The sequence below is a fragment of the Silurus aristotelis genome (genome assembly GCF_946808225.1).
Source record: "Silurus aristotelis genome assembly, chromosome: 5".
In the NCBI taxonomy this organism is placed as follows: Eukaryota; Metazoa; Chordata; class Actinopteri; order Siluriformes; family Siluridae; genus Silurus; species Silurus aristotelis.
In genome coordinates, this window is record NC_139578.1 from 21,760,426 (window position 1) to 21,787,798 (window position 27,373).

The following is a 27,373-nucleotide window of genomic DNA, read 5'->3' on the forward strand; positions in this document are numbered from 1 at the left end:
AAATGTAAAATGCACATCAGAAAATCTTTGCATGCACACTGCCCACCCATACAATTTCCTATCTATACTCTATTTATAAAACACCACACATGCTGCTTTCTGCTTTCAGATAATAATTATAAACAGAAGAAAAACAGATGGCATTAATAGCATTCATAATTAGAAAATAAAATAAATGCACTGGCTATATGCTTTATTTATCAAATTATAAACATGGTATAAAAGGATCATGCAAAGCAAAAGTGATATAGAAAAAAGTCATCAATATTGATTGATTTTGCAGTAAAGGTAAAGTTATTCTGATGTATATTTATGTTTTATATATATATATATATATATATATATATATATATATATATATATATATATATATATTGTGATCAAAAATTTTAAAAACAAAATCAAATTTAAAATATGCAACGACGATTACATTCTGAATGAACAGATTTTGAATTTAAACTTTCATACATAATGAGATTGTCTAGCCAGAAATCTGCTGAGTGACAACAGTGGCACCAGAGACAGATCGAGCACGAATCTTAATTTCACGTGACATTTGGCACCAGGCACAGGGGTAGCAGAAACAAACAGTGCAACAGTCATCACAGCATGAGCCCTGAGAGAAAGATATATATATATATATATATATATATATATATATATATATATATATATATATATATATATATATATAGAGAGAGAGAGAGAGAGAGAGAGAGAGAGAGAGAGAGAGAGAGAGAGGGAGAGAGAAAAATTAATTATTTAGTACATTTTAGCAATTATTCTTGCCTCAAATATCTCTTTTGTTTCCCCAAATTCAGATATTACAGGTTTGAGTCTAAAACACTATTCTTGTTCGTACCAGTCCCACTTCCAGCATGGCATGCCCCTGTGCACAATGCGAGCTGCCCTACTTTTTACTAACACCCTTTAGGTGTTCCCTGAAAGTTTCTGTTTTCTTTAAGGTGAAACTAAATGTGGTCACAAACAGGTGCATCCCGTATTGCAAAAATAAATAAGCAAATACAATGACAAAACCACATGCACAATGACAAAAAAGATTGTTTCCAAAATGACAGACTATTACTGACTGCTGTGCCATGTACATTTTTGTATGTCTTACATGAATGCTGTAGCGCTCTCTCATCTTGCTGCGAAGGCAGCAAGAGACGACCATGCAGATGTCCAGAAGGGGCATGCAGAAACACCAACCAAACTGAGAAGCAGTCTGACATTGCATACACGGGAAACACCAAAGGGCACAACAGCCTGCAATACACATCCACATAGAAATTGAATCTTGAGCTACAATTCTAAAAGCAACATTGTAAGTGGTATTGTTCTTGTACCAGATGCTTTTATGTGAATGATATGAGATGTGCACATTAAAGAGAGGTTGTGTAAAAAGGATGCATGCATCACTGATTCTCTCCTCAAAAACTGGGCTTGGCTGTATAAGAGTTTGTCTGTAGGAGATTTGTGCATACTATAGCTAGAAGGTTCAACAGTTGGAATGTAATTATTGTTATTATTGACTTTTTACTCAGATCACAACGTGTTTCAACAAATTATGATAACAGAGTTACTGTTTTTATATAAAATCATATCCTGAGATTGTGTTTTTAATTTTTTCCATATTTGGACCCAATATACTTTGTCCTTTTCGCTCAATTTTAGTGTTGGTTCTCTTGCAAAAGAAGATTCTGTCAATTCTGTTTTGCTCAGTTAGACTATACAATGAGAGTTATAGAGGAGAATATTTTGACAAATTTGAAACAAAAAAGAGGAAACAGCCAAAACAGGAATTACCCTCGTTTAGCACACCATCAGATTAGTTTTTTTTTTTTTACAAGAATAGGTTTTTATTTTTGTAAAAAAAAAACAACTAATCTGATGGTGTGCTCTTAACATGATTAAGTTTATTTATATCCATGTTTATAAGTAACATTAATAACATTTGGTAGATGCCCTAATCCAAAGCAACTTACACACACAGTTAAGGTTTAAGGGCCTTGCTTAAGGGCCCAGCAGTGGTAGCTTGGTCGTGATGGAATGTAAACTTGTGACCTGATCCAGTGGCCAATGCCTTCACTACTGAGCTACCACATCCAGTTTATGATGTGCATAGAACTATGGCGAGGTAGCTCTTCAAACAATCAAGTTTATTGATAGAGATTAGCTTGATTAAAAAATTACTTACAAGTGCTCATGTCAGAGCAGCAGTCACAGATGCCTGTAGTCCAGGTGCCAGAACTGTACTGTGAATGCGACACTACAGTGGTAACCTGCTGTTGGACTGCCATGACTAAAAAAGAAGCAAAATCATTCAGTTATTACTACAATACGTGTAAAAAATTTTATATTAGTAATACATTTGGCTAGAACCTAGGAGTTGTTATCATTCTTATAGCATGAGAACAATCTATATTGTGAGAAATGATTGAAACATCAAATACAATACTCAAGCTAACATTTATTTAAAATTAAAAGCAGCCAACAAGGTAATGGAAAAGCAATTAGGACACTGATTACATAGTATACCACAAATATTTCCACTTTAAACTTTTGCAAAAGTAATAACTTGTTTTTTGATACAGGGTGTTCAGTTCGGTACACATGATGCAATCCTTGTTATGTGCAAAACATAGTTAAAATCTGAGTATATTAGGACCGTATAAAGTGGCGGAACGTAAGTTTGTTTAGTCTCCGCCTTACACTTTGAGCATTTTTTATTATTATTATTTTTGCCAGGGGTATAAAAAAACCTATAGTTTGTGCAGTGTCACTGTGGCTTCTCACTCAGTAACGGAAATACAGTGGGTACAGAAAGTATTCAGACCCCCTTACATTTTTCACTCTTTGTTATATTGCGGCCATTTGCTAAAATCATTTAAGTTCATTTATTTTCTTCATAAATGTACACAAAGCACCCCATATTGACAGAAAAACACAGAATTGTTGACATCAGATTTATTAAAAAATAAAAACTTAAATATCACATGGTCCTAAGAATTCAGACTCATATATTTAACTCAGGTGCTATCCATTCTTCTGATCATCCTTGAGATGGTTCTACACCTTTATTTGTGTTTAGCTGTGTTTGATTATACTGATTGGACTTGATAAGGAAGGCCACACACCTGTCTATATAAGACCTACAGATCACAATGCATGTCAGAGCAAATGAGAATCATGGGGTCAAAGGAACTGTGGCAAGGCACAGATCTGGCCAAGATTACAAAAAAGTTTCTGCTGCACTTAAGGTTTCTAAGAGCACAGTGACCTCCATAATCCTCCAATGGAAGATGTTCGGGACGACCAGAACCCTTCCTAGAGCTGGCCGTCCGGCCAAACTGAGCTATCGGGGGAGAAAAGCCTTGGTGAGAGAGGTAAAGAAGAACCCAAAGATCACTGTGGCTGAGCTCCAGAGATGCAGTCAGGAGATGGGAGAAAGTTGTAGAAAGTCAACCATCACTGCAGCCCTCCACAAGTCCAGGCTTTATTGCAGAGTGGCCCAACGGAAGCCTCTCCTAAGTGCAAGACACATGAAAGCCCGCATGGAGTTTGCTAAAAAAAAACACCTGAAGGACTCCAAGATGGTGAGAAATAAGATTCTCTGGTCTGATAAGACCAAGATAGAACTTTTTGGCCAAGAGGTATGTGTGGAGAAAACCAGGCACTGCTCATCACCTGTCCAATACAGTCCCAACAGTGAAGCATGGTGGTGGCAGCATCATGCTGTGGGGGTGTTTTTCAGCTGCAGGGACAGGCTGACTGGTTGCAATCGAGGGAAAGATGAATGCGGCCAAGTACAGGGATATCCTGAACAAAAACCTTCTCCAGAGTGCTCTGGACCTCAGACTGGGCTGAAGGTTTACCTTCCAACAGACAATGACCCTAAGCACACAGCTAAAATAATGAAGGAGTGGCTTCACAACAACTCCGTGACTGTTCTTGAATTGCCCAGCCAGAGCAATGACTTAAACCCAATTGAGCATCTCTGGAGAGACCTAAAAATAGCTGTCCACCAACGTTTACCATCCAACCTGACAGAACTGGAGAGGATCTGCAAGGAGGAATGGCAGAGGATCCCCAAATCCAGGTGTGGAAAAAGTTGTTGCATCTTTCCCAAAAAGTTGTTGCATCTTTCCCAAAAAGACTCATTGCTGTATTAGATCAATTATGTGTACATTAATGAGGAAAAGATGTGAATTTAAATGATTTTAGCAAATGGCTGCAATATAACCACTAACTAATATTCCACTAACTTTCTATTCCTTCTGTTTTGTTAGCTCAAGCTAGTCTGCTTGTTGTTCTTCCTAATTAATGGTTTATTTGATGCAATTCGACAATGAAGGCCTGCTTTATACAGTGCACATTAAAATACGTCTGCCACTTGAACTCTGAGAAGCATTTATGTAAATCTGCAAATCTGCAAATCTTTTTTACCTTGTAATTCGAATAAATTATTCTTAGCTAAAGCACCTTTGGCAGCAATTACTTAGGGTAAAAAAATAAATCTTGATGCAAACAAGCTTTGCACATCTGAACTAGAAGTTTTTCTGCCATACTTGGCATACTGTTGACGAATCTTGAGTATACGGGTATGACCCTGAAACGAAAACAGTGTCTTTACAGTGGAAGAGCCTATTGTCTCTCTGACCAAAAAAAGGACAGCAAGAAGTGCATGCTTATCATGTTTTTAGACATTCTTAGCATTTTGCATCGAGAATTCATCCCAAGTGGCTGTCTGAAATAGGACATTCAGCGAAAGCAACCGGATTTGTGGCTCGCTAATCTTGAAGTCTTTTGATAACAACTCATATGTGGGTAATATTGTAATTATGTGGTACTCAGTGAATATTAATGAGGAAAAACATCAGTTTGGACGATTGTACTATCACGCTGCAAATTAAAAAAAAAATTTTAAAGTGTGTATAAAGATGATCCGTCATTACATTATGACCACCCGCCTAATATGTTATTTGTCCCCCTTTTCACACTGTACAAAGCATCACACTGCCTCCGCCAGCTTGCCTTCTTCTCATAGTGCATCTTGGTGTCATGTATTCCCCAGGTAAGCAAGGCACATGTGAAAGAAAAATTGAAACATGATCCAGTACTGATTTCCTGCGTGCCAATTTGGATATTTCTTTCTTAGATTTCGCAATCTAGTTCTTCCTTAGAACAGTTTAACAATATTTATTTCCTGTGACTGACTGATGATTTCATGATAGATAACACTCCAACTGACTGTTTCCTGTTTAAATAATGCTTACAGAACTTGCACGTATGCTTCAATTTATTGTCTTGTTGTAGGGTAAAGTTAAATCCGATGTGGGTGTGGGTGTGTGTATGTAAGCACACAAAGCAGACAATCATACTTTTAAAACTATTGTAATAATCTATTACAGAAGTAAAAAAAAATTACATACAGTATGATAAGTATTCATTTTAACTTTGTTAACTGCACCATTGTTAAAAAACACTATACAAATAACACTGCAATACAGATTGTGGTATGCACTATTTATTTATCAATGAAACCTAAAATAAAAAAAAAAAAGAGCTGATCCCTTTCTCTTGGACTACAGCCAGGGACTCACCACTTCCCTGTTTCCTGCTTAACTGGATTTTACTTTCATTGGAATATAAGCACATTACTGAGTACTTTATTTGATCATCAGGAAAATATTTACATATATATAAAATAGATATATAAAATATAGAATATTAAATATTTCAATAGAATATTTACAAAATGTAAAAAGTGAACAAATCTGATTTTTTATTTATAATTACATATTAATAATAAAAAGCTTCAAGTTAAATTCCTAAAGAAATGGCGTCTATTTCCAAAAAAAAGCATGAAGTTAAAACAGACTTGAGTAAATGTTTACTCAATGCACTGTGTAGTAATACTTTCTAAAATCGTGACCTGAAGTTCAAACATTTGTTTTATATGCTTTTACATAAAACCTGTTAAATCTGAACCTACTACATAAAAAAAACCTTAAAGAGTTCAATGTTCAGGGATGTGAACAGAAAAATTCAATGCAAGTGTGTAAAACCTTTACCTTTTCGTTGATTATAAGCTTTTAGTTCTGCAGAATTTCGAAACGAAACCGTTTTCCTGTTTCGTGGGAAGAGAAAAATCTCGATAAGACAAAGTCAAGAGCTCTGATGTGTATGCAGCTGAAAACGAAGTGTCTGATCCTCCCATGTACAGTGGAAGACGTCAAACAACGTGGGACCCAATCGCGTGCATTCTATGCAAACTAACTTGCATCTGTGTAATAGGTTATGCGTGAGAAGACTGAATTGGCTAATATATATATATATATATATATATATATATATATATATATATATATATATATATATATATATATATATATATATATATAGTGTAATTTGGGAAATTGTTGGATTACTATTAAATCAAATTTGAGGATATGAAATGTGCTTTTTTTTGTGGTTGTTCGTTTTTTAGTTTCGTTTCTGCTGAAACAGGAGAAGAGATGAAGCGCCTCATTGCTGGTCGAGTGAAAAAAATTCACCGAATAAAAACTCAGAATGTAGAAAAGAAGGTATTTCGTTGGAAATGGAAAGAGAAAGCATTAACAATCATTAGTTGTTTAATTCATAATATGACAGCCAGACAGAAAAACATCACAACCCAAAATTTTGTTTATTAAACCATACACAAAGCACATTAAAATAAGTTTAATAACATATAAGAAATAAGTTGTATGCTGGTCTAATGTCTAATGTTATTATCGTTCTTGTGTTTTTTTCTTATATTTTTCTGATAAATATTATGATTAACGCAAACCTGGTGTTTATTTTCTCCACACTTGGATGACTTGGATTTCCCCTTCATTAGATGCTGATTTGGATTAAGGTGATCACTTGGAGAAGTGCAGTAATCAGGGAGAAAACTGAGTAGAAGTTTTTGGAGATTGCGATTGTTTGTGTGGCCAATAGATGGCGCTGTTAGATCATGTCTGTACAAACATAACGCTGAGAGAGAAAGGGAGAAAGATCATTACACAGGTGCAGTTTAATAAATTAGAATATCATTAAAAAGTTGATTTATTGTAGTAATTCAATACAAAATTTTAACTCGTATAGATTTATCACACAAAGACTGATATATTTCAACTGTTTATTTATTTTTAATTTTGATGATTATGGCTGACAGCAAATGAAAACCCAAATTTCAGAATCTCAGAAAATTATAATATTGTAAAATAGTTAAATATTGGAGACTCGTGGTGTCACACTGTAATCAGCTTATTAAATCCAAACACCTGCAAAGGTTTCCTGAACCTTTAAATGTTGTCTCAGTCTGGTTCAGGCTACACAATCATGGGGGAAGACTGCTGACTTGATAGTTGTCCAGAAGACGGTCATTGACACCCTGCACATAGAGGGTAAGACACAAAAGGTCATCGCTAAAGAAGCTGCTGTTCACAGAGTGCTGTATCCAAGCACATTAAAGGAAAGTTGAATGAAAGGAAAAAATGTGGTAGAAAAATTGAAACAAAGCCCATTTAAGAATCTGAGGAGATTTACAAAGAGTGGACTGTAAGTGGTGGTTTGGGGAGACATGTCATCTGCTGGTGTTGGTCCACTGGTCCACTGTTTTATCAACAGGTCAGCACAGCCATCTATCAGGAAGTTTTAGAGCACATGATGCTTCCCTCTGCTGACCAGCTTTATGGAGATGCTGATTTAAATTTCCAGCAGTATTTGGCACCTGCCAAAAGGACCAAAAGTTGTGACCATGGTGTTGGTGTGCTTGACTGGCCAGCAAACTCACCAGGCCTGAACCCTATAGAATTAATGGGGTATTTTCCAAAGGAAAATAAAAAAAACAAGAGACCAATATACTTAAAGACTATATACAGTGAGGAAAATAAGTATTTGAACACCCTGCTATTTTGCAAGTTCTCCCACTTAGAAATCATGGAGGGGTCTGAAATTGTCATCGTAGGTGCATGTCCACTGTGAGAGACATAATCTAAAAAAAAAAAATCCAGAAATCACAATATATGATTTTTAAACTATTTATTTGTATGATACAGCTGCAAATAAGTATTTGAACACCTGTCTATCAGCTAGAATTCTGACCCTCAAAGACCTGTTAGTCTGCCTTTAAAATGTCCACCTCCACTACATTTATTATCCTAAATTAGATGCACCTGTTTGAGGTCATTAGCTGCATAAAGACACCTGTCCACCCCATACAATCAGTAAGAATCCAACTACTAAAATGGCCAAGACCAAAGAGCTGTCCAAAGACACTAGAGACAAAATTGTACACCTCCACAAGGCTGGAAAGGGCTACGGGAAAATTGCCAAGCAGCTCGGTGAAAAAAGGTCCACTGTTGGAGCAATCATTAGAAAATGGAAGTAGCTAAACATGACTGTCAATCTCCCTCAGACTGGGGCTCCATGCAAGATCTCACCTCGTGGGGTCTCAATGATTCTAAGGAAGGTGAGAAATCAACCCAGAACTACACGGGAGGAGCTGGTCAATGACCTGAAAAGAGCTGGGACCACCGTTTCCAAGGTTACTGTTGGTAATACACTAAGACGTCATGGTTTGAAATCATGCATGGCACAGAAGGTTCCCCTGCTTAAACCAGCACATGTCCAGGCACGTCTTAAGTTTGCCAATGACCATTTGGATGATCCAGAGGAGTCATGGGAGAAAGTCATGTGGTCAGATGCGACCAAAATAGAACTTTTGGGTCATAATTTCACTAAACGTGTTTGGAGGAAGAAGAATGATGAGTACCATCCCAAGAACACCATCCCTACTGTGAAGCATGGGGGTGGTAGCATCATGCTTTGGGGGTGTTTTTCTGCACATGGGGCAGGGCGACTGCACTGTATTAAGGAGAGGATGACCGGGGCCATGTATTGCGAGATTTTGGGGAACAACCTCCTTCCCTCAGTTAGAGCATTGAAGATGGGTCGAGGCTGGGTCTTCCAACATGACAATTACCCGAAGCACACAGCCAGGATAACCAAGGAGTGGCTCTGTAAGAAGCATATCAAGGTTCTGGCATGGCCTAGCCAGTCTCCAGACCTAAACCCAATAGAGAATATTTGGAGGGAGCTCAAACTCCGTGTTTCTCAGCAACAGGCCAGAAACCTGACTGATCTAGAGAAGATCTGTGTGGAGGAGTGGGCCAAAATCCCTCCTGCAGTGTGTGCAAACCTGGTGAAAAACTACAGGAAACGTTTGACCTCAAACAAATGCTACTGTACCAAATATTAACATTGACTTTCTCAGGTGTTCAAAAACTTATTTGCAGCTGTATCATACAAATAAATAGTTTAAAAATCATACATTGTGATTTCTGGATTTTTTTTTTTAGATTATGTCTCTCACAGTGGACATGCACCTACGATGACAATTTCAGACCCCTCATTGATTTCTAAGTGGGAGAACTTGCAAAATAGCAGGGTGTTCAAATACTTATTTTCCTCACTGTATACTTATATATAGTAGACTGTTTATTTAGCTTGATAACTCCTCAAATGCCATAATCTTGTAACATTTCACTTCTGCACATTCCTCTTCAATGCCATAGCCATAGAACCATTTCTGTAATTCTGTAATTCTTAATGATGTCCACACATCTCTGCACTATAATAACCTTTATATTTATTCACTGTACACCTTTATATCTATTCACTGTACTCCTGTATGTCCACACATCTCTGCACTGTTATAGGCTTTATATTTGCATGACTGCTGCATTTTGCACTTCTGGTAGATGCCAAACTGCATCTCGTTGCTGTGTACCTGTACAATGCAATGACAATAAAGTTGTATCTATCTATCTATCTATCTATCTATCTATCTATCTATCTATCTATCTATCTATCTATCTATCTATCTATCTATCTATCTATATACACACACACACTGGCGAATCAAAATTAGAGAACAATTCTGAAATAATGTCATCTTCAGAGAGAGAGTGAGTGAGTGTGTGTGTGTGTTTGTGTGTGTGTGTGTGTGTGTGTGTGTGTGTGTGTGTGTGTGTGTGTGTGTGTGTGTGTGTCTGTGATGTCATATGATCTCATAGTCTCGAAATAATTACACATTGTATAGGTTGTATGTTAATACTGTTTTGTTTTTTTTGTAATAAAACCTTTGTTAATTTTATTAACATATCAGCCTCATACCTAAACAGGAACTTACACAACAATGCAACAAAAATAACAACTGATATATCCTCTCTCTCTCTCTCTCACACACACACACACACACACACACACACACACACACACACACACACACACACACACACACACACACACACACAAAGTCATACAAGCGCGCGCGTGCGCCCACGTGCTCAGACAGTCAATAAAGGAAGCAGGGGTTTCTACTTCTTTTCTTTCTTATTGAGTTAGAGGAAGATCATACACACTGCAGTGGATAAGAATAGAAGTAAAAGCGAAAGACACCGAATGGACCCAGATGAAGCAAACGGAGTTTGGAGTTCCGTCACTTTTATGGCACAATGATAACTTAACTTTGGGGACCTTCTACAGCCCGGTCCAGATGGCAAACTCAACATCCAGCGCCTACACCAACGTTCGCGTCTGCACTTCAGCTGTAGTCTTCGTAATGTTGTTCTTCTTCAACCTCGTTATAAACTGGACTATATTACGAGAGCAGCGTCTGCGCAGCCATGCGCGCTTCGTGCTCGTCTTCCACCTGCTGCTCTCGGCCAGCATGTTCTTCGCCGTGTCCTTCATCTTCTATCTGCAGATGTACTTGGAAGCGAAGCTGCCGGTGGCCACATGCAGAGTCCTCATCACTCTGCTGACAACGAGCGCCTCGAACATCCTCCTCACCATCACCGCCATGGCCCTGGACCGCTACGTGGCCGTCTGTTTCCCGCTCCAGTACAGCAGCGTCCGCTTCAAGCACTGGCCCTGGCTTCTCGGGGTGCTCACGTGGGCGCTCGCGTCCATCATCCCTATCAATCTTTTCTTTCAACTGGAAACGGGTAAAACGGTCGAATGTAACCGGGAACAACTTAAATTCGGGACGGTGCATAAGATTGTTCTCATTTCTATTTGTACCGTACTAATACTCTACAGCTACGTGCAGATCCTGTGCGTGGGGAGACGCATGGGTGTGCTGAACCGGAGGAACCGCGCCGGATGCAGGACCATCGCCTTCCACGGCGTGCAGCTTGCAGTGTACATACTGCCAAACTTCATCAATTTCCTTCTGTCTATCCTGAAAACAAAGGACAACATTACTACAGACACCAAAGAACTGTTTGGTATTATCACGTTTGTGTTCTTCAGCCTGGCGCAATGCATCGCCCCGATAGTGTACGGACTGCGCAAAGAGGAGATGCTGGAGCAACTGAATTTGCGCTTCCCCTGGTTAGCCTGCAAGCTGAAGAGCCTGCTGGAGTGGACTGTCGGACATCTACCCCGTCAACGGTATGTTACACACACACACACACACGCGCGCATTCCATTGTTAGCTCAAAAACTTACGATAGTTGCGCTGGTATGCGCCATTTTTGCATCATAATGAAAGGGAAAGGTGGATCCCATCACATTTCAGCGCGAAAGGTTACTCACAGTTAGTAGGCCATACGTCCAAGCACATTTTTTAAAACATCATATATATTATTAGATGGATTCCACCATACATTCAGGCCCCACGCAAACGCTTCCATTACAGTTGTAATAGCTAGTCAAAAAGCCCATTTATTACAGATTACACGTTGGCAATCAATCCAAATTTAGGATGCAACTTAGATTGGTTAACTCAAGTAAAACATTATTAAACTCGATTTCTTTTCATTTTGAACTAGGTGACCAGATAAAGAAACTGTAGAAAGTTGAGGAACTGGAAGTGTACAGAGCCCTTATATTATTTTCTGCAGAGTACTAGTGCAATTCATTATAAATTCAAGTTTAACATGAAAATGTGGTAATGTCAATATACGAATTAGTGATTTAAACTCATGCACTGCAAGCTTTCAGGCTGATCAACCATAGGCATGTTCCTAAAACACATGGGGGGAAAAAGTCAAAGTAATATTTTATATTTTCATAATCCGTTTTCATTTAATGTTGAGCCCAATTCTTGTTTTAAAAAGTAGGACAAAAGAGGGCTTTTTTATGTTTTACATTTTGTCACAACACTTTTAAGTGTTCTATTTACATCTGCCATGTTGTCTGGATCACATTCTGCTTGTTTTTGCCCTCCCCCCCTATACACCACTACAACCACCACCATCACAAGACCACAGACAAACATCTAAAAAAGGCTGGGAAGGTTTAAGCTGAACCCAAAGGAACCTCTAAATCTAAGCCTCCAAGATTGAGCCATATTTACATTTTGTTGAATGCATTTATAATCAGAGGCAGTTAAAATACTGTAGCCTGAGCAGATTCAGCATTAGAAAGACACTAACAAACATTTCTGTTTGTTTCAGGGAAAGGAGAATGACTTCAGAGACACTCTTATCAAGGGAAATATCCCAGACATCTGTGTGACCAGACAGTCTGCAGTGAGACTGGAAATGAATTTAATACAGCTAGAGACTTGATTTAGAGGAAATTTGCACATTTTTATACATAAGCTCAACTGTGAAATGGTCAGAAGACCAAAAAATGACTTGATGGCAGCTGTGTGTAGCAAAAGGTCATCAGCTCAAGACTGTGAACACATGCAGGCATTACAATAACTACTATCTGTATATATTGTAGGTCATGCAAAAAATTAACAATTGTATCTTAAAGGACTATCCAAGTATCTAAGCACTGGTTGGTGTGCTTCCACTCTACTTAACCCCTTTTACCAACAAACAGTCTGCTGTTTTACACATTTCTCATAATGTGAAATTAAATATCCATTGAATATGACTAGTTGATTTGAAAGAGGCAGATGTAGAGAACAGGGTAGTATGGAGATGGATGATCCGTTGTGGCGGCCGAAAGATGATGATACAGGCAACGCAAACGGCGTTCCAGAAAAGACTTTTGGCAAAAACCAGCTATTACTGATCTTAAGCAAATGAGAGGTCATTCAAGATGTGCTGGGAATGTAATTATTGCTGCAAGGATTACATGGATTCCCGTTGGGAAAGACAGCATACCACTAAGGAATTTGCTAATTTACAAACGCTGAGAATACACAAGCTGTAAAATTCCAGAGGGGTCAAACCTGCAATACTCAGTCCAAGAAAATTTCAAAGTTAATATTTAAAACTAACTGATATAAAATGCAATGTGAATCTCATTTTCTTGTTTCATTAATTCTGTCAAGTTTATTTATTTTTAACACAAGCCTCTGGAACATGGTAAAACATGCTGCAGAGAGCTATTGACATTTCTTCAAACAAATCTTAACTTACTGTAATTGCGCACTGTAAATTGCAGGCACTGATCGATTGTATGCATGTTATTTTGTGTTACATAATCTTTAACTTTTTTTTGTAATAAATCTATCGCTCAAGTTCTGCTGTTTCTGTTGTGAACAGACAGGCAGTACAGTTAAGGTTTACACCTCTGATTTCACACATATGCAGATCGGTAGCCAGTGTGTACAACAGCAACAAAAAAAATTGTACATGCAAGAGTTGTGAGAATTAAATCCAAAAAACTACTCAAATACACTCAGTTATATTTCAATACCTTAGTGAACAACAATAATAACTGCACATAGTTATGATAAACAAAGAGAAACACCTAAAAGCGTACCTGTTTTTTTTTTTTCTCTAAACATTCAACTGAAATAATGCTTCAAGTAACATTTAATAACCAAAATATGGAAGGATTTAAAACATGAGGCAGGCTGAAAGTTTATATAAAAATATAAAGCCTTATATACAGGGTGTATCGATGATGGCAAAACAATGTTGAACAAAGCCAAAATTAGCTTAACAGATAACCGAACAACAAAACAGTTTTTCAGTTTAAATCCTTTAGTACAATAAATTAACAAACAATACTGAAACAAGGCCACATGTGGGCTTCATTTCAAATTTTTTTTTATTCTTTCAGTGAAGATCCTATTTATTATACCCACCAGATACAAACTCCAAAACCCTACCTGCTTTAAAATTTACGTGGATTAATCTGTTTATTTGATATTAATGTTACAGACTAATACTAGAGCAAGTCTTATAACGGTACAAAAATTCCCTTTAGCATGGCAGAGCAAAATGATCTGTAAAGTAATATGGAACCATGAATCATCAATTCCTAAGAAAATGTTGGATTATGACTGTCTGATTTCAGTAAGAGAAAGATTTCAAAAGCCCAAGGGATGAGGAGAAACCACGCCTCCATTCTCCACCACAGCTGCAGAAATGGCACGCAGGTTCTTGAATGTCTGCTTGGATGTGCCAGATCTCAGGAACTTTATGTCCTGCATGATTCTCTCATAAGCCTAAACAAAGAAAAGAAATGAGAATGAACAAAGACCCCTGAAGTCGGATTATAGGGATATTCGAACTCAACGTGAACATGAGTAGAAATATATACTAGCAGTTACAAATGCCAGAGAGCTGATTTTTGTTGTTGTTGTTGCATTACACATGTTAGAAGAGCGGTTTTACATTGTGTTGCTGTAAGATGGGAAGGAAGGAACACAACTAACCTCAGTACACCAGGTTTCACATAGCATCTTCTCATGCTCAGCAGATGAATGACCCTGGCTCAAAGACCTGGAGGCCCTGGGGGAGGAGCAGAGCACAAATATTTGAAACATTTTCTGTCACATTTGTGTGTATGTTTGACATAATGTGAGACAGTTACCTTGACAGTACGACAATCATTGCATATAAGTCAATTGCACAGTCTGCAACTCTTTTCAGCACAAACTGCTCATCTGTAAAAATAGAAAGAGATTTCACTGCAAGGTATGCAAGTTTAGAGGAAAAGGATGTATTTAAGACCTGAAAACCAATGGGAAAACACATGCTGATAGTGCAAGATGAAAGAACTATAATCACACGCATGTTTGAGATGTGCACAAGTTTTTTTTTAACCACCATATTTACTTGAGTGCAGAGAGGAAATCACTCATGCATTACCACAAATTCTCATGGTCTGGTTTTGTATTAGCAGAAGCTACATTCCACTGTAAAATACACTAACATCAAATAAAAAATAATTTTAAAATGATCTCTAAAGTCGTCGAATCCACCTCAATTTACAGGTCTCTAATGATGTAGATCTAACTAAATCTGTTCCCTCATCCAACCATTTTATATATATTTTTAATAACATGCCACTAAATGGGCAAAAGAAGTCTGGATCTGGACTCATTTTGTTCTCACCAATGATCCTCTTGCCATGTTTTAGAAGCAGTTCTTCAATCACCTCTCCAAACTGCTCAATGGCTTTAACCGCCTGAGAAAAGAGAGGAGGACAAAACATTTTGAGGCTGCACCCGCTGCTAAAAGTGAATGGTGAATAAAGATGCCTTCTGTTTTTACATGTATTCTGTTTAAAGGGTAGTCAGTAATTAACATATTTAAGTTTATCAGAGCTATAAAACTCTTCTGAAATTGTGAAGTGTGTCTCAGTTATTTCTCACCAGAGCACCACTGTGAGACAGTTCTGGATGAACACTTTCCTGCAGCGTGAGGCCTGTACCCATGCCAGCTTTCCTAAATGACAAAATTAGAGCAATTGTGATTCTTAATTTTCAATCAATCATCTTAATTTTTAACAAATGCAAAACAATGAGACTCAGACAATTAAAGCATGGGTCACCTTTTGGCACGTTTAGTGATCTCCCCAGCCAACAAACTGGCATTGCTGAATGGACTTTTCAGCGCTTTTTGTAAGTTCTTCAACTGATTCCCTGCATTCTACAAACCAGGATGAAAGTTTTAAGTTTAGAAACACATAAACTTTGTGTCTAATAATCTAAAATGTAATTCTGTTTCAGGTTTATAACAGAGCTACATATTCGGTTTACAACCACCGTATCTTTACGGTCATTACAGCGCATGCATTTTCAGTATGCAAATTCCCCAACGAACGTTTATATTTTTTGGTTAACAAATGCCTGCCACTAGTATTCATAACAGATGTGTATGAACAGTAGCAAAAGTCAACAACCGCTTGTCTGTAACCTCAAATGCAGTTTTTTCAGTTTCTACAGGAAATGTTTACCAGGTGCTTGCTCATCTTCCTGTCAGCATGTCTGTTCCCTAATTACCTGGAAGCCATTGAGCGCCACGAAGAGTCGCAGAATGTCGTTGGTACCCTCGAAGATACGGAAGATGCGCAAGTCTCGCAAGACCCTCTCGACACCAGCGTCCTGCATCAAAACATTATGACTGTGTAAATACTGGGTTGCAACATACCCAAGCGAGACACCCACCACATAAAATTAGTCAAAGTGAATTTCCCCATTTCAATTCTGTAAATGGTTTATATGGTGTAGGTAATCATAAAGGTTACACTAACTTCCCAAATACAGGTGATAATGTAAATTCTGGTATAGAACAATGCTGCAAAGACATGCATGACCTCAAAGCTAGTAACAATCGAAAGCATCACAATTCCCAAAAAATAAATAAAAGAACGCAGATGCAAAAAGAATAGAGCATTGCATACATTTCAGTTGTGCAAGTAATAAAATACAGTTGGCTGCACTCATAGGACACTCGGTTTTCCAGAACACCACATCTGAAAGTGTTTTGCACCTCAAACGGTTTACAGTTAAATTTAACAATGTGGGACTTTTGCAAAAACAAAATAGTTCCTGTTATCCTTTTCTAGCAACTATAAACAGCCCTTTCTCCAGCAGACACTTTTTCTTTCTTCTAGTTAATAGGAAAAATGCAGCTAGTGGCTTTACTGAGAAAGCAGACAGCTTCTGACTTTCTCTTTACAGATAAGAGAGCTGGCACCTTGCTCGGTTTGAACTGACAAAAATGGCTACTATAAATCCAGTAATACTACAGTATAACTCGTTGATCCTTAAGGCAGATGGGATACAACAGCAGAAAACAGCATTAGGTTCCACTTCTGTAAGTTAAGAACAGAAAAATGAGCTTCACTAAAACTCAACACCTAAACATTGGAAAAACATTGCCTCCTTTTACAAAGCCTTGTTTTTGCTGAGGAGAAAAAGGGTCAGAAATTCGCACCGATAAACAGCATTAATTCATGGACCCAACCTGCCTTGCATCAACAATCCAGGCTGGTGGAGGTTTTGTAATTATGTGCAAAATGTTTTTTGGAACACTCTAGGCTTTTTAAAACCAATCAATCATTATTTGAATGCCACAGCCTATTTCATTATTGTTGCTCATCTGATTATTATATTTGCATTCCTTCATGGCTAAAAATATCGAATTTTCTAATAGCTACCTCTAGCATCATAATGGTCAAAAGCAGACTCCAGCTGCTTTCATGAACATGACATTGAGTGTTGCAGAACGGTGGCCTACCCAGACACCAGATCTGAAGCCAATAAAACACTCATGCAATGTGGAAGAATCTCAAAGGGATGTTTCCAATGTCTTGGTGGCTCAATGAAATTAATACCAGAGCAAACATTAGCATAACATTCCTAACAAAATGCTCAGGGAGTGTAACAAACGTATCAACATAAACCTGGGATTTGCCTTGTAGCCAGAACTCCTATAGTATACATTATAGTATACTTTTTTCCCCTCAAATTCGAGCACACAGCAGCACTGTTGTATAATAACCAGTAATACCAGCCAATGCAACAGAACCCTTAACGGTTTACAAATTTTATGCTCGAACCATATTTTTAACTGGTAAAAATGATTCATTTCATTATATCCAAAAATCATGCATTATAGTAAAGATTTTTAAACTGTATGTGATGCGTAGGCAACAACGGACCAGGAAATGTATATTTTCGCAAACCGTTTACACCAGCAAATCAATATCTTACTATCAAATGCACTGGAGATGTGGCAAGATAGACTGTCTTGCACAACAAAACCACATGAAAGGGAACAAGAAATGCCCAGTTTTAGAAAACCTTTTGCTGAATCATCTAAACAAGTTGCTCACTTCTGCCTCAACTCTGCACACTTCTACAATTCACATGCATAAACAAGAAACAACCCATGCAGGCTTTGTTTACGCCAGCACCCTTTTTACAATTTTTTACTCAGTACAGTTCAATTCAGTTTTCTCTATATAGTGCTTTTGACAATAGACATTAGTTTTTAGGTTATTAGGTTTACAGAGATAAAAGTGTTATGAAGAAGTTGGTACGTATAAGTTTAGTGCCTACAAGTTGATTCCTTTTTATTTTAAAAATAATGATAGTGTTAAATTTTAGCAAGGACACTTAGTTAAACAGTTAAATAAGTGTGAACATGACCCATATTCTGCTAAGTACAAGTTTCATATGTAATGTTGCAAAAAGGTTTAGTGGTTAAACCCCACTTTGTAAAACCCCTACGCTGATTTGGAGGGGTTTATGCTGCTGACACCTACATTGTTTTTCCAGAACACCCAACACATTTGTCTTTTCCACTTCAAGCATGTGGGAGAATTTCAAGACTAAACAATAATGTGTAGAAATAAATGTAGCTGTTAAAATGTCAAATGTAGCCGTCTTGTAGTGTGTACAAGACAGACCTAATGGGTAAAAGGCCAATGAACAACTATTCCTAACAATATCATTCCCAGATGATCTCATGCCATTGTTATTTGCCTTTTATTTTGGACTTTGACAACCATCTCAAATGTACATGAACCGATTCCACTGAGCAAATATTCTTTGTATTTGAGCAAATACTCTTCTGTTATTCAAAGTTTAGCAGCTGGGTGTTTCTTCCTGGTGTTTTACACCAACACTGTTTACATTGTGGGCTATTTATATTTGATACACTTATAAAAAAAAAAAAACCCACAGCTGAATTCATAGCCATTCTTATATCAGACATCACTCAGAAAGAGTAGATATGTTGTATTTACTACAATTTATCAGCAAGAGAAAAATCTAATTTACCTTCATAAAACCCATTCCACCCATAATCTGAATACACTCATCAGTCACGGTCCATGCTGCTTCCTAAAAAAAAAAAATTAAAAAAAAAAAAGAGAGAGAGAGAGAGAGAGAGAGAGAGAGAGAGAGAGAGAGAGAGAGAGAGAGAGAGAGAGAGAGAGAGAGAGAGAGAGAGAGAGAAAAGAAAGACCATTACAAGCAAAGTAATCATTATAGCGACCATTGTATTTTAAATAAAAAATAAAATTACATATATTACAAAAGCTGCTTATTAAGAAAAATCTTAATCAATGCAATCTTTGGACTATTTAGAAATAAACATTTGTTTTGGTTTAAAAGTACAGTGAAATAATTGTATAAAAAAGTTAAACGTGTATAATTCTTGATCTCGCAGTGTGCGTAAAAGACTCACAGAGGCAAAGATTTTACTGATGGCAGCCTCAATCTGGAAATCAGTTGCTCCACTGTCCATGTTCCCACTGACCATGTAGGCCATGGACTTTGCGTACAAGAAAAAGGTGTAGAAAATGAAATGAGGTTACCAAACATTTTCCTCCTCATGTGGTGATCACATTTTTTTTTAAAAAAGTGAAATTCTTTTACATATATGAATGTCTCCTATAGCATAAGGATGTTTAGGTAAAAATGTGTAAATATTCTGCTATACTATTTTCACAATACTCTAAAAGTAAATAATTTTATTCTAGGGTTTTTTTTCCCCCAGAAATCCCTGTTCATCTAAATTCCAAGGATTAGACACCTGAAAGCAACAGCGTTAATAAATAAACTATTATACAAGTTACAGAAAAATCCCTGTACAGTCAAACTGTGTCAAGGCTGTGGATACAATCAAGCTGCTAACTGTAAAAATAAAGAACAAAAGGAAAAAAGTTAATCAGGAGTAATGTAAAAGCCTAGCTCACCTCTGTAACATACTGCATCATAGCCATTCTGGCCATTTTCTCCTGTATGACTCCGTAGTTATGGATTTTGTTACCAAACTGTGTCCTATTGGCAGCATGATCCACCTGAGAAAAGAGAATATGAGACACTGTGTAGGTCCTGATTAAAACAAAACTTTCCTAACAGTTCTGACAAATTAGTTATATTAATATCCATCAATCAGAATATAAAACTGGTTGTGTGTTAAAAAAGCATAGCTAACAATCCCATGTTTAAGAAACTTGTTTGAAACTTTAAAGCTGTAACTCAAAAGTGTTAAAGATTACACACTACTGAATCATACAGATTCAGAAGAGATCAGACCACTGGCTGACGTGTATTTTACTATCTCAGAAGAGGAGAAATGTCTGGCATGGTGCAAAATGACACTGCATCGAGATATTGTGTTAAATTTTAGAAAATGTTTTGTGTTAAAAAGCACTTGGTTTTGGGACAGTATTTAAGCATTTGAAAAATCCACTCTCTCAGTGTGAATCTGGCACCCTATAAAAACAGAACGCTTTACAGTTATCATGCGGACATTGCAGGTTGAACTTCTGTTTATGGACTGCACTTTCCAACAGTGTCAAATCTAGTTTGATCAAAAGTCAGCTCTTTACACTAACCTGGCATACTTTTCAAAGCAATATTGAAATTGTCACAATGTTGAGCAAGTTTTATATAATTATATAAAAGACTAACTTTCCTTGAATCATTTTGGTTTCATGAAATAAAAATTTTACACTTGATTCAGTAACTAATTTTAAACCTAACCGACATGTTTTATTTTGGCACAGTTGGTTTAAATGCAAAAGCAAAGCATTAAATTGTTCCTATTGCATGAAGCACCAATCAAATGTCCACACAATCATTGTTTTTAAATGTTCAATGATTGTGTGGACATTTGATTGGTGCTTCATGCAGTAGGAACAACGTGATGCTTTGCCAACGCTGAGAACAGGCATGTTTTTTAAACCAACTGTGCCAAATTAAACGTTATCTAAATCACCAATTCACATGTATATGGATAGCTTGATTCAATATGGTGGGACCTTTTAATAAAAACAAATAAAAAAATTTTTAAATGAATGTATGAAATGTATAGCTGTTTAACTCCTTAGCACAAAGTGAAATGCAGGCTGGGGAATTTCCCCATACAAAGGCACAGAGGAAGTGAGGGTGATCTAGGTGATGAGAGAGGATGTTGCAAAACACTTGAGGCCAAATAAACAACATTGCTATTCAGACTGTTAAAATATGAAACGAAAGCAAAATAAAACATGGTGCAGCTTTTTCAATAGAAATGCCTTTTTATAAATTCTATTTTATGATATAAAAATGTACACTTTAAACTTGACTTTTACATCCATGTACTGTAAGTGTGACACACGTGCACATTTTCTGTAAACACAAACAATAACGCACCGCTTTGGCAAGAACACCCTTCATGGTTCCGGAGAGTGCTGCAGCCATGCCAAAGCGCCCGTTGTTCAGGATATTCATGGCCACCTTAAATCCACCTCCAACTTCCCCCAGTACACACTCGGCTGGAACACGCACGTTCTCAAAGAACACCTCTGCTGTGTTTGAGGCCTTGATGCCCATCTTCTTTTCTGGGGGGCCACTAGATCATGACATAAGCACCAAAAAAAAAGTTTTTGTACTTATTTTAATCAGTAAAAAGAAACTAGTGCACACATTCCAAGATGATCCTTTACTAACCAACTTTTATTAAGCATAACCTCAGAGCATGGACTTGCCTTATCAATAACTTTCATGCTAAACTACATTTTACTCACTGTGTGACTCCTCCAAAGCTTCTCTCAACAATTAAAGCAGTGATTTTGTCCTTCACTTCTCCGGTTTTCTCGTCTTTCATTGGAGTCTTTGCGAACACGGTAAAGATCTCAGCCAGGCCTCCGTTACTGCGGAGCGACAGAGAAACAAACGTTGCTCAAACCAATCTATACACCTGTAAAATGCTGTCAACACAGACATTTTTAATTAGTTACAGCTAGATGATGAAATTTCCTTTTCCGTTAACATCTGGTAAAAAAAAAACAGAGCTGCCCTCTGGTGATGGATTGAAGTCTTTTCTGTCTCTTAAATAGGCACAAGACCTGAGAATACACAAACGAGTGCGCGCACACACACACACACACACCTGATCCAAATTTTGCTTCCATTGAGGGTGAAGTACTTTCCACAGGGTGAGGGCACAGCAATAGACCTGATAGACGCAGCATCTGAGCCACTAGATGGTTCAGTCAGACAGAATGCAGCCAATGTTTCACCTGCATACGAAAAAAAAAATCAAATAAAATACAGATTAAAACACCAGTACGCAGAGGAAAACTGGAACAGGGAGGGGGGAAAAGGCTTTGGAACACAACATACAGCATGCATGATATTATAGAAAATATAAGCAATTTCTATAAAGAATAAAAATGTACCAGAAGTAAAGCATGCAATAATTATTATCTATTAGTATCTACTAGTAAAAAGATGAACAAACACAATAATATGAATTGAAATGATAAATATGGAGAATTTTCTTTAACAATATGTCAGCATCTATTTCAAAGCCATGTTTATTTATAAAAAAATGTGTTAGCTCCACCTCCTGGTGATGACAGTAAATTGGTCTTGATCACAGCCTAATGCCCACATAGATTGCATGTGACTTAACAATATAGCTGTGTATATTTGTAGGCTGAATATTAAGTCACCAGTTCAAATTCAACACTGCATATAGGTCATTTACTGATGTGTCCTATATTTTTTATAGGGTCTTTCAAAAGAAATATAAACGTCAAACCAGTTGCCTACAATAGTCTCATGACTTCACAGTGCATTACTCTGTAAACCCAAAATGCATTTATCTCTCCTGCTTTCTTCTATTATAATGAAGCTGCAAAAAAGTTGTATCCAATCTCATGCAAAATATATACAAACATCAATGAAGCAACTATTTGTGAGGTAGACAATGTGTGTAGACAGTTTCAAAAGGTTTTAGTTTAAGTAAATATTATAATTGCTGCTTGATTCACAACAAACACAAATCTCACCTGAGGCCAGCTTGGGAAGATATTTCTCTTTCTGCTGCTTGTTGCCGTATAGGAGAATGCCCTTAAAGCCGATGGACTGGTGCGCGCCAAGAGTGATTCCTACGCCCAGGTCATGCATGCCCACAATTTCCACCAACCTGGCATACTGTAGTCACAGAGAGAATGTTTCTTGTTTAAACCATGCTCGGTTCATCAGACTATTCATAGTGCCGTTCTCCAAATCATAATGCTGAATCCAGTTCAAAAATAGTACCCTCTTTTTGATTCCGTTTTGTTCTTACACACAGATGCATTCAAATCAGCACTATTTCATGGATCTGGTAGCTTCTGTATAAAAAACCTGTAATTAAAAATACATATGTATTCTTTTCTTACCTGCGTGTTGTTGAGGCCCACACCACCCAGATCAGCAGGCACCTGCAGGCCGAAAGCTCCCATCTGCTTCAGCCCTTCCAAAGTTTGATCCTCTACCTTCTCCAGTTGATCATTTAAAGCAGGGTCATTTACCTCCTAAATGTACCATAAACAAAAATAATGAATAACAAGCAAAAATAAATGTACAACAGGTAAAAAATAATAGAAACCGTCAATGGTTTGTGGGACATACAAAGGAACTTACATTAAAAAACTTTGTACAAGGTCCCACTATCTCCCTGAGAAACTCAGACTGCTCCTCATTCAGCACTAAAACATATAAACAGGACAACCCACTGCTGGAATCAGTGTATTAACAACATAAACTAAAAACAAAACCTTGTAAAAACTATAATGATGATGCAAGCTTCACTATACTTTATTTAAATGTAGCAGGAACAGCAATGTATTTTACCTGTTGGAAAGGGAAAGACCTGTGAGGTACTGATCTGCCCTTTAAACATGTTCACTGCAAATGATTTGGACTCCTTAACCAGAGAAAAGAAATGTGATTTTTCAAAAGCACAAGTTTATATGTTCTAAAATATCAGTGTGGGGAAAAAAAGGCATACCACACTGGCAGCTTTTTTGTCCACTCTTTCAGCCTTGGAGGCCACATCGCTGCCGGCTGCTGACTTCTCCAAAACCGCCTGCAAAATTGAAAGACAAAAGAACAAGAAAAATAAATAAATAAAGAGCAAATAAATAAAGAGCAAATAAATTAAAAGAGTATAAACAAAACACATTTGCTCTTTCTTCAGAAAACGACATGTTTGAAACCCCAAGAACGCTGTGAAAATCCAGAATCAAGAGCTGAGGGAGTTTTAGCGAGCAAGTAAATGACGGTGAACTCTGAGGGATAAATGGCATAGGAATTTACAGTCACAAAAATGCTGTTTTTGTATGTGAGATCTAGCTTGATGATAGCAAAATGATAGGTGAGCTAAAATGAGTAAAAAAGTCTGCTATTCTGACCTTTCACCTACTGTCAATTAGTACATAAAGTATAATAAAGTACCCTCCCCACCTTACGAACGAGTTACGTTCCAAACGACTGTTCCTACTATGAATTTGTTCGTAAGATGTTACTGTGTTCATTATTGACTACGCATATCTCCTAATGATGTAAGAGCTTTAAATACTAGCAAATAAACAATCGCATGCATGCACATCATGTAGACTCGTTAGGCTCGACAACAAATTTCACTTTGAGGAAAGTTCTTAAAGTGTGGAGCATTTGTATGTTTACTCTGATATTCTCTTTTGAAAAAAATGTGTGACCACTTCACTCTTTATGCTAATTTTGGTTCACGTCTTATTATTAGAGACGAAGCCATGCAGGTTTATGAATCCCATGACCTGATGCACCAGACACAATCTAAAAACAGACAAGTCCTGTAGACAATGTGACACTCACAGGCTGCCAAGTAAAACAGAGAGAATGGCAAGGACACCAAGCCCTTGCTCGCTCGCTCGCGCTCTCTCTCTCTCTCTCTCTCTCTCTCTCTCTCTCTCTCTCTCTCTCTCTCTCACACACACACACACACACACACACACACACACACACACACGAGATAACTATTGCATTTTATGACATTCTGAATCACTTCTGTGTAATTTCAGGCAGCATTCCCCAAACTTTTTTTTTTTAATTACCCTGCAGACCACGACCACAAGGTTTAGTTACAGCTAAAATGTCAACAATTTAAAAAAACTACGTATTTCATGACATTCTGAGTTTCACACAAGACCGTGTACTGTGACATGCAATAACACACATTATTACTATTATATATAATTTAATTTCATACATGATGAAATTGTTACTTGCCATAATTTAATGCTGCACAAAAATACAAACCGCAACTGAAACAAGTGTGAGAAATTGGCACAGATGGAAGTAGTTTTTTACTCTCTCTTTTTAAACACATCACCCTGCAGACCACGATGGTCAATAAAATAGAAATAGGTTTTTATTCTTGTGCAGCCTCATACCAAATAATTAACATTGTGCATTGTGGTTGGGGATTAGAAGATAATCTTGCATTTTCTAACATTTTCAATTTGCTTCAGTACAATTTAAGGCAGTGGTCCCCAACCTTCTTTTTTTTGCAACCTGCTATCCAAATGATCCACGACCCAGTACCAGTCCACAGCCCGAGGGTTGATAACACTAGGAGATAACATTTTATTTTATGACATTCTGAATTGCTTCTACATAATTGAAGGCACCTGATGTGTTCCATACTATGGGGTAGGAATGCTGATGGTGGCTGCACACTGCCTGAGCTCATGGAAACTGGACGTGAACTTTGGCCCAGATTCTTCACGACAACAAGTGGCGTTTGCATGAAATACACCCCCAGGCCACTTTACGGCAAATACAAACTGCTCTTTTCTTGTCCTGTTTGACCCATATTATTTGCAAATAAATGCATATTTACGTAAATAAAACAAACAAAAATAAAACATGGCTGACATGATAAGAGCACGTAAAAACCGAACATTTGAACTTGGATCTTACCTCAGCACTTTGGCTCACATAAGGACGCAGAGTTTGCACAGTTAAACCACCTCCTGCTCGGCGCTGGACCCTGATAAATGAAGGGGAAAAAAACAAAATCATGATTAACATTATTTATTAATTTACTTCTTTTTTTTTTTGGTGTTTTCAGGTTGCCAGTTATTTGATAAATGCGTATTCTGGTAGTCTTGGAATAGCTTAGCTTGCTAAGTCACGGTCAACTGACAAGCTATCTAGCGACCTTAAACACCACCAAAGACAACAGTAGCAGAAAATAAATATATGTAACCGGTATATTATTAATATTTGATTTACCCTGACATGGACGGTGGTAGGCGAAGCACAGCATTACACAGCGCCGCATTCTGAGTGACTTTACGTACCAGCATGATTAGCCTCAGTGAGCTAGCCTGGGGAAAAAAGGGTCTTATCATAGTTTACCTTTCTTGGAAACTAAAGTGAGAAATTAGACTAATATCTGGTTGCATTTATTGTATTAAGACATGAAGGAAGGAAGGAAGGAAGGAAGGAAGGAAGGAAGGAAGGAAAGAAAAAAAGCTTACAAATGACAACTTGGACCGGAAAAGCTGAGCGAGCTGCCGGTCTGATCTGATCTGATTTCTCCTGGGTCGTCCTTGAAGAGAGACTGTAATTGATGAAGTAAATACATTATAACCAATAGATGCAATCAAGAATTTTCTTTACTTATTTATTCATAATATCACAAACCTGCAGTATGATTAATGTAGGAGAAGAAAGTGTCCTTCTCAGACCAGGGAAAACAAATACTGATGGAGTTTACCTACCGGAAGTGTATTTATATCAGTGGGCGGGGCCTGTCTGTGACGCGGCTGAGAGGGCTGGCCCAGATCTGCTTTAAGACGAGACTAATTATTGTAAATACAGTTTATAATGTACAAGAATCCAAAAAATACAAAATAAAATAAAATCAGATTGAATAGGAGTATCTTTCTATCTTATCTATCGTTGTAAAAACCAGAAATCTAGTTTTTGAATGATGGATTTCACTCTAAACCTATTTTTAAGAGAATGATTATTGGATTCTGTCATTCAAAAGAAGACACTGTTATTTTATTGCATTTGCACTAACATATTGTCAAAACATGAAATATATCATCTATCGCATTTGAAAAATGGTGAGCTGTAGTGAGCTTCAAATCAGACTGATGCATGCAGGTGTTTTTTTGCTTATGAAAAAAAAATATATATATATTATATATATTTCCTGTATGTTTGCAGTGATATGTGTGGTTTATACGGTTTTAAAACAAACCGAGAAACACATCAAGACACAAAAAGACATGTGGCATACCTTGACGTATACCGAGTAGGCATTAAGGCATTGAAACCAGATAATTTGTGAGAATGGACGTAATGAAATAA

At 37.3% G+C, this 27,373-nt stretch overlaps 3 protein-coding genes and 1 long non-coding RNA gene across 4 annotated transcripts; 1 reads left to right on the forward strand and 3 right to left on the reverse strand.

The window, feature by feature from the left end:
- Positions 1–176: 176 nt before the first annotated feature.
- Positions 177–6,238, reverse strand: LOC310726214 (cornifelin-like). Its single transcript, XM_083541569.1, has 4 exons — positions 6,078–6,238; positions 2,201–2,305; positions 1,124–1,269; positions 177–616 (listed from the first exon to the last, which is right to left on the reverse strand). Exons 2-4 carry the CDS (start codon positions 2,301–2,303, stop codon positions 482–484), a joined length of 384 nt encoding a protein of 127 aa, XP_083397695.1. The 5' UTR covers positions 2,304–2,305; positions 6,078–6,238; the 3' UTR covers positions 177–481.
- A 4,005-nt stretch (positions 6,239–10,243) lies between these two features.
- On the forward strand, positions 10,244–13,519 carry LOC310726191 (odorant receptor 131-2). Its single transcript, XM_083541539.1, has 2 exons — positions 10,244–11,490; positions 12,498–13,519. The coding sequence occupies exons 1-2, from the start codon at positions 10,508–10,510 to the stop codon at positions 12,556–12,558; spliced, it is 1,044 nt and encodes a 347-aa protein (XP_083397665.1). The 5' UTR covers positions 10,244–10,507; the 3' UTR covers positions 12,559–13,519.
- acadvl (acyl-CoA dehydrogenase very long chain) lies at positions 13,304–26,826 on the reverse strand. The gene is made up of 22 exons (XM_083541465.1): positions 26,699–26,826; positions 26,533–26,615; positions 26,285–26,379; positions 25,970–26,039; positions 24,018–24,095; positions 23,861–23,933; positions 23,651–23,715; positions 23,407–23,541; positions 23,032–23,176; positions 22,128–22,257; positions 21,763–21,888; positions 21,389–21,587; positions 19,945–20,049; positions 19,434–19,520; positions 19,025–19,087; positions 16,238–16,339; positions 15,787–15,884; positions 15,608–15,680; positions 15,348–15,420; positions 14,824–14,896; positions 14,666–14,741; positions 13,304–14,455 (listed from the first exon to the last, which is right to left on the reverse strand). The coding sequence occupies exons 3-22, from the start codon at positions 26,356–26,358 to the stop codon at positions 14,318–14,320; spliced, it is 1,983 nt and encodes a 660-aa protein (XP_083397591.1). The 5' UTR covers positions 26,359–26,379; positions 26,533–26,615; positions 26,699–26,826; the 3' UTR covers positions 13,304–14,317.
- Positions 15,045–15,341, reverse strand: LOC310726238. Its single transcript, XR_014533666.1, has 2 exons — positions 15,225–15,341; positions 15,045–15,193 (listed from the first exon to the last, which is right to left on the reverse strand). It is a non-coding gene; the product is annotated as an uncharacterized lncRNA (long non-coding RNA).
- Positions 26,827–27,373: the final 547 nt, after the last annotated feature.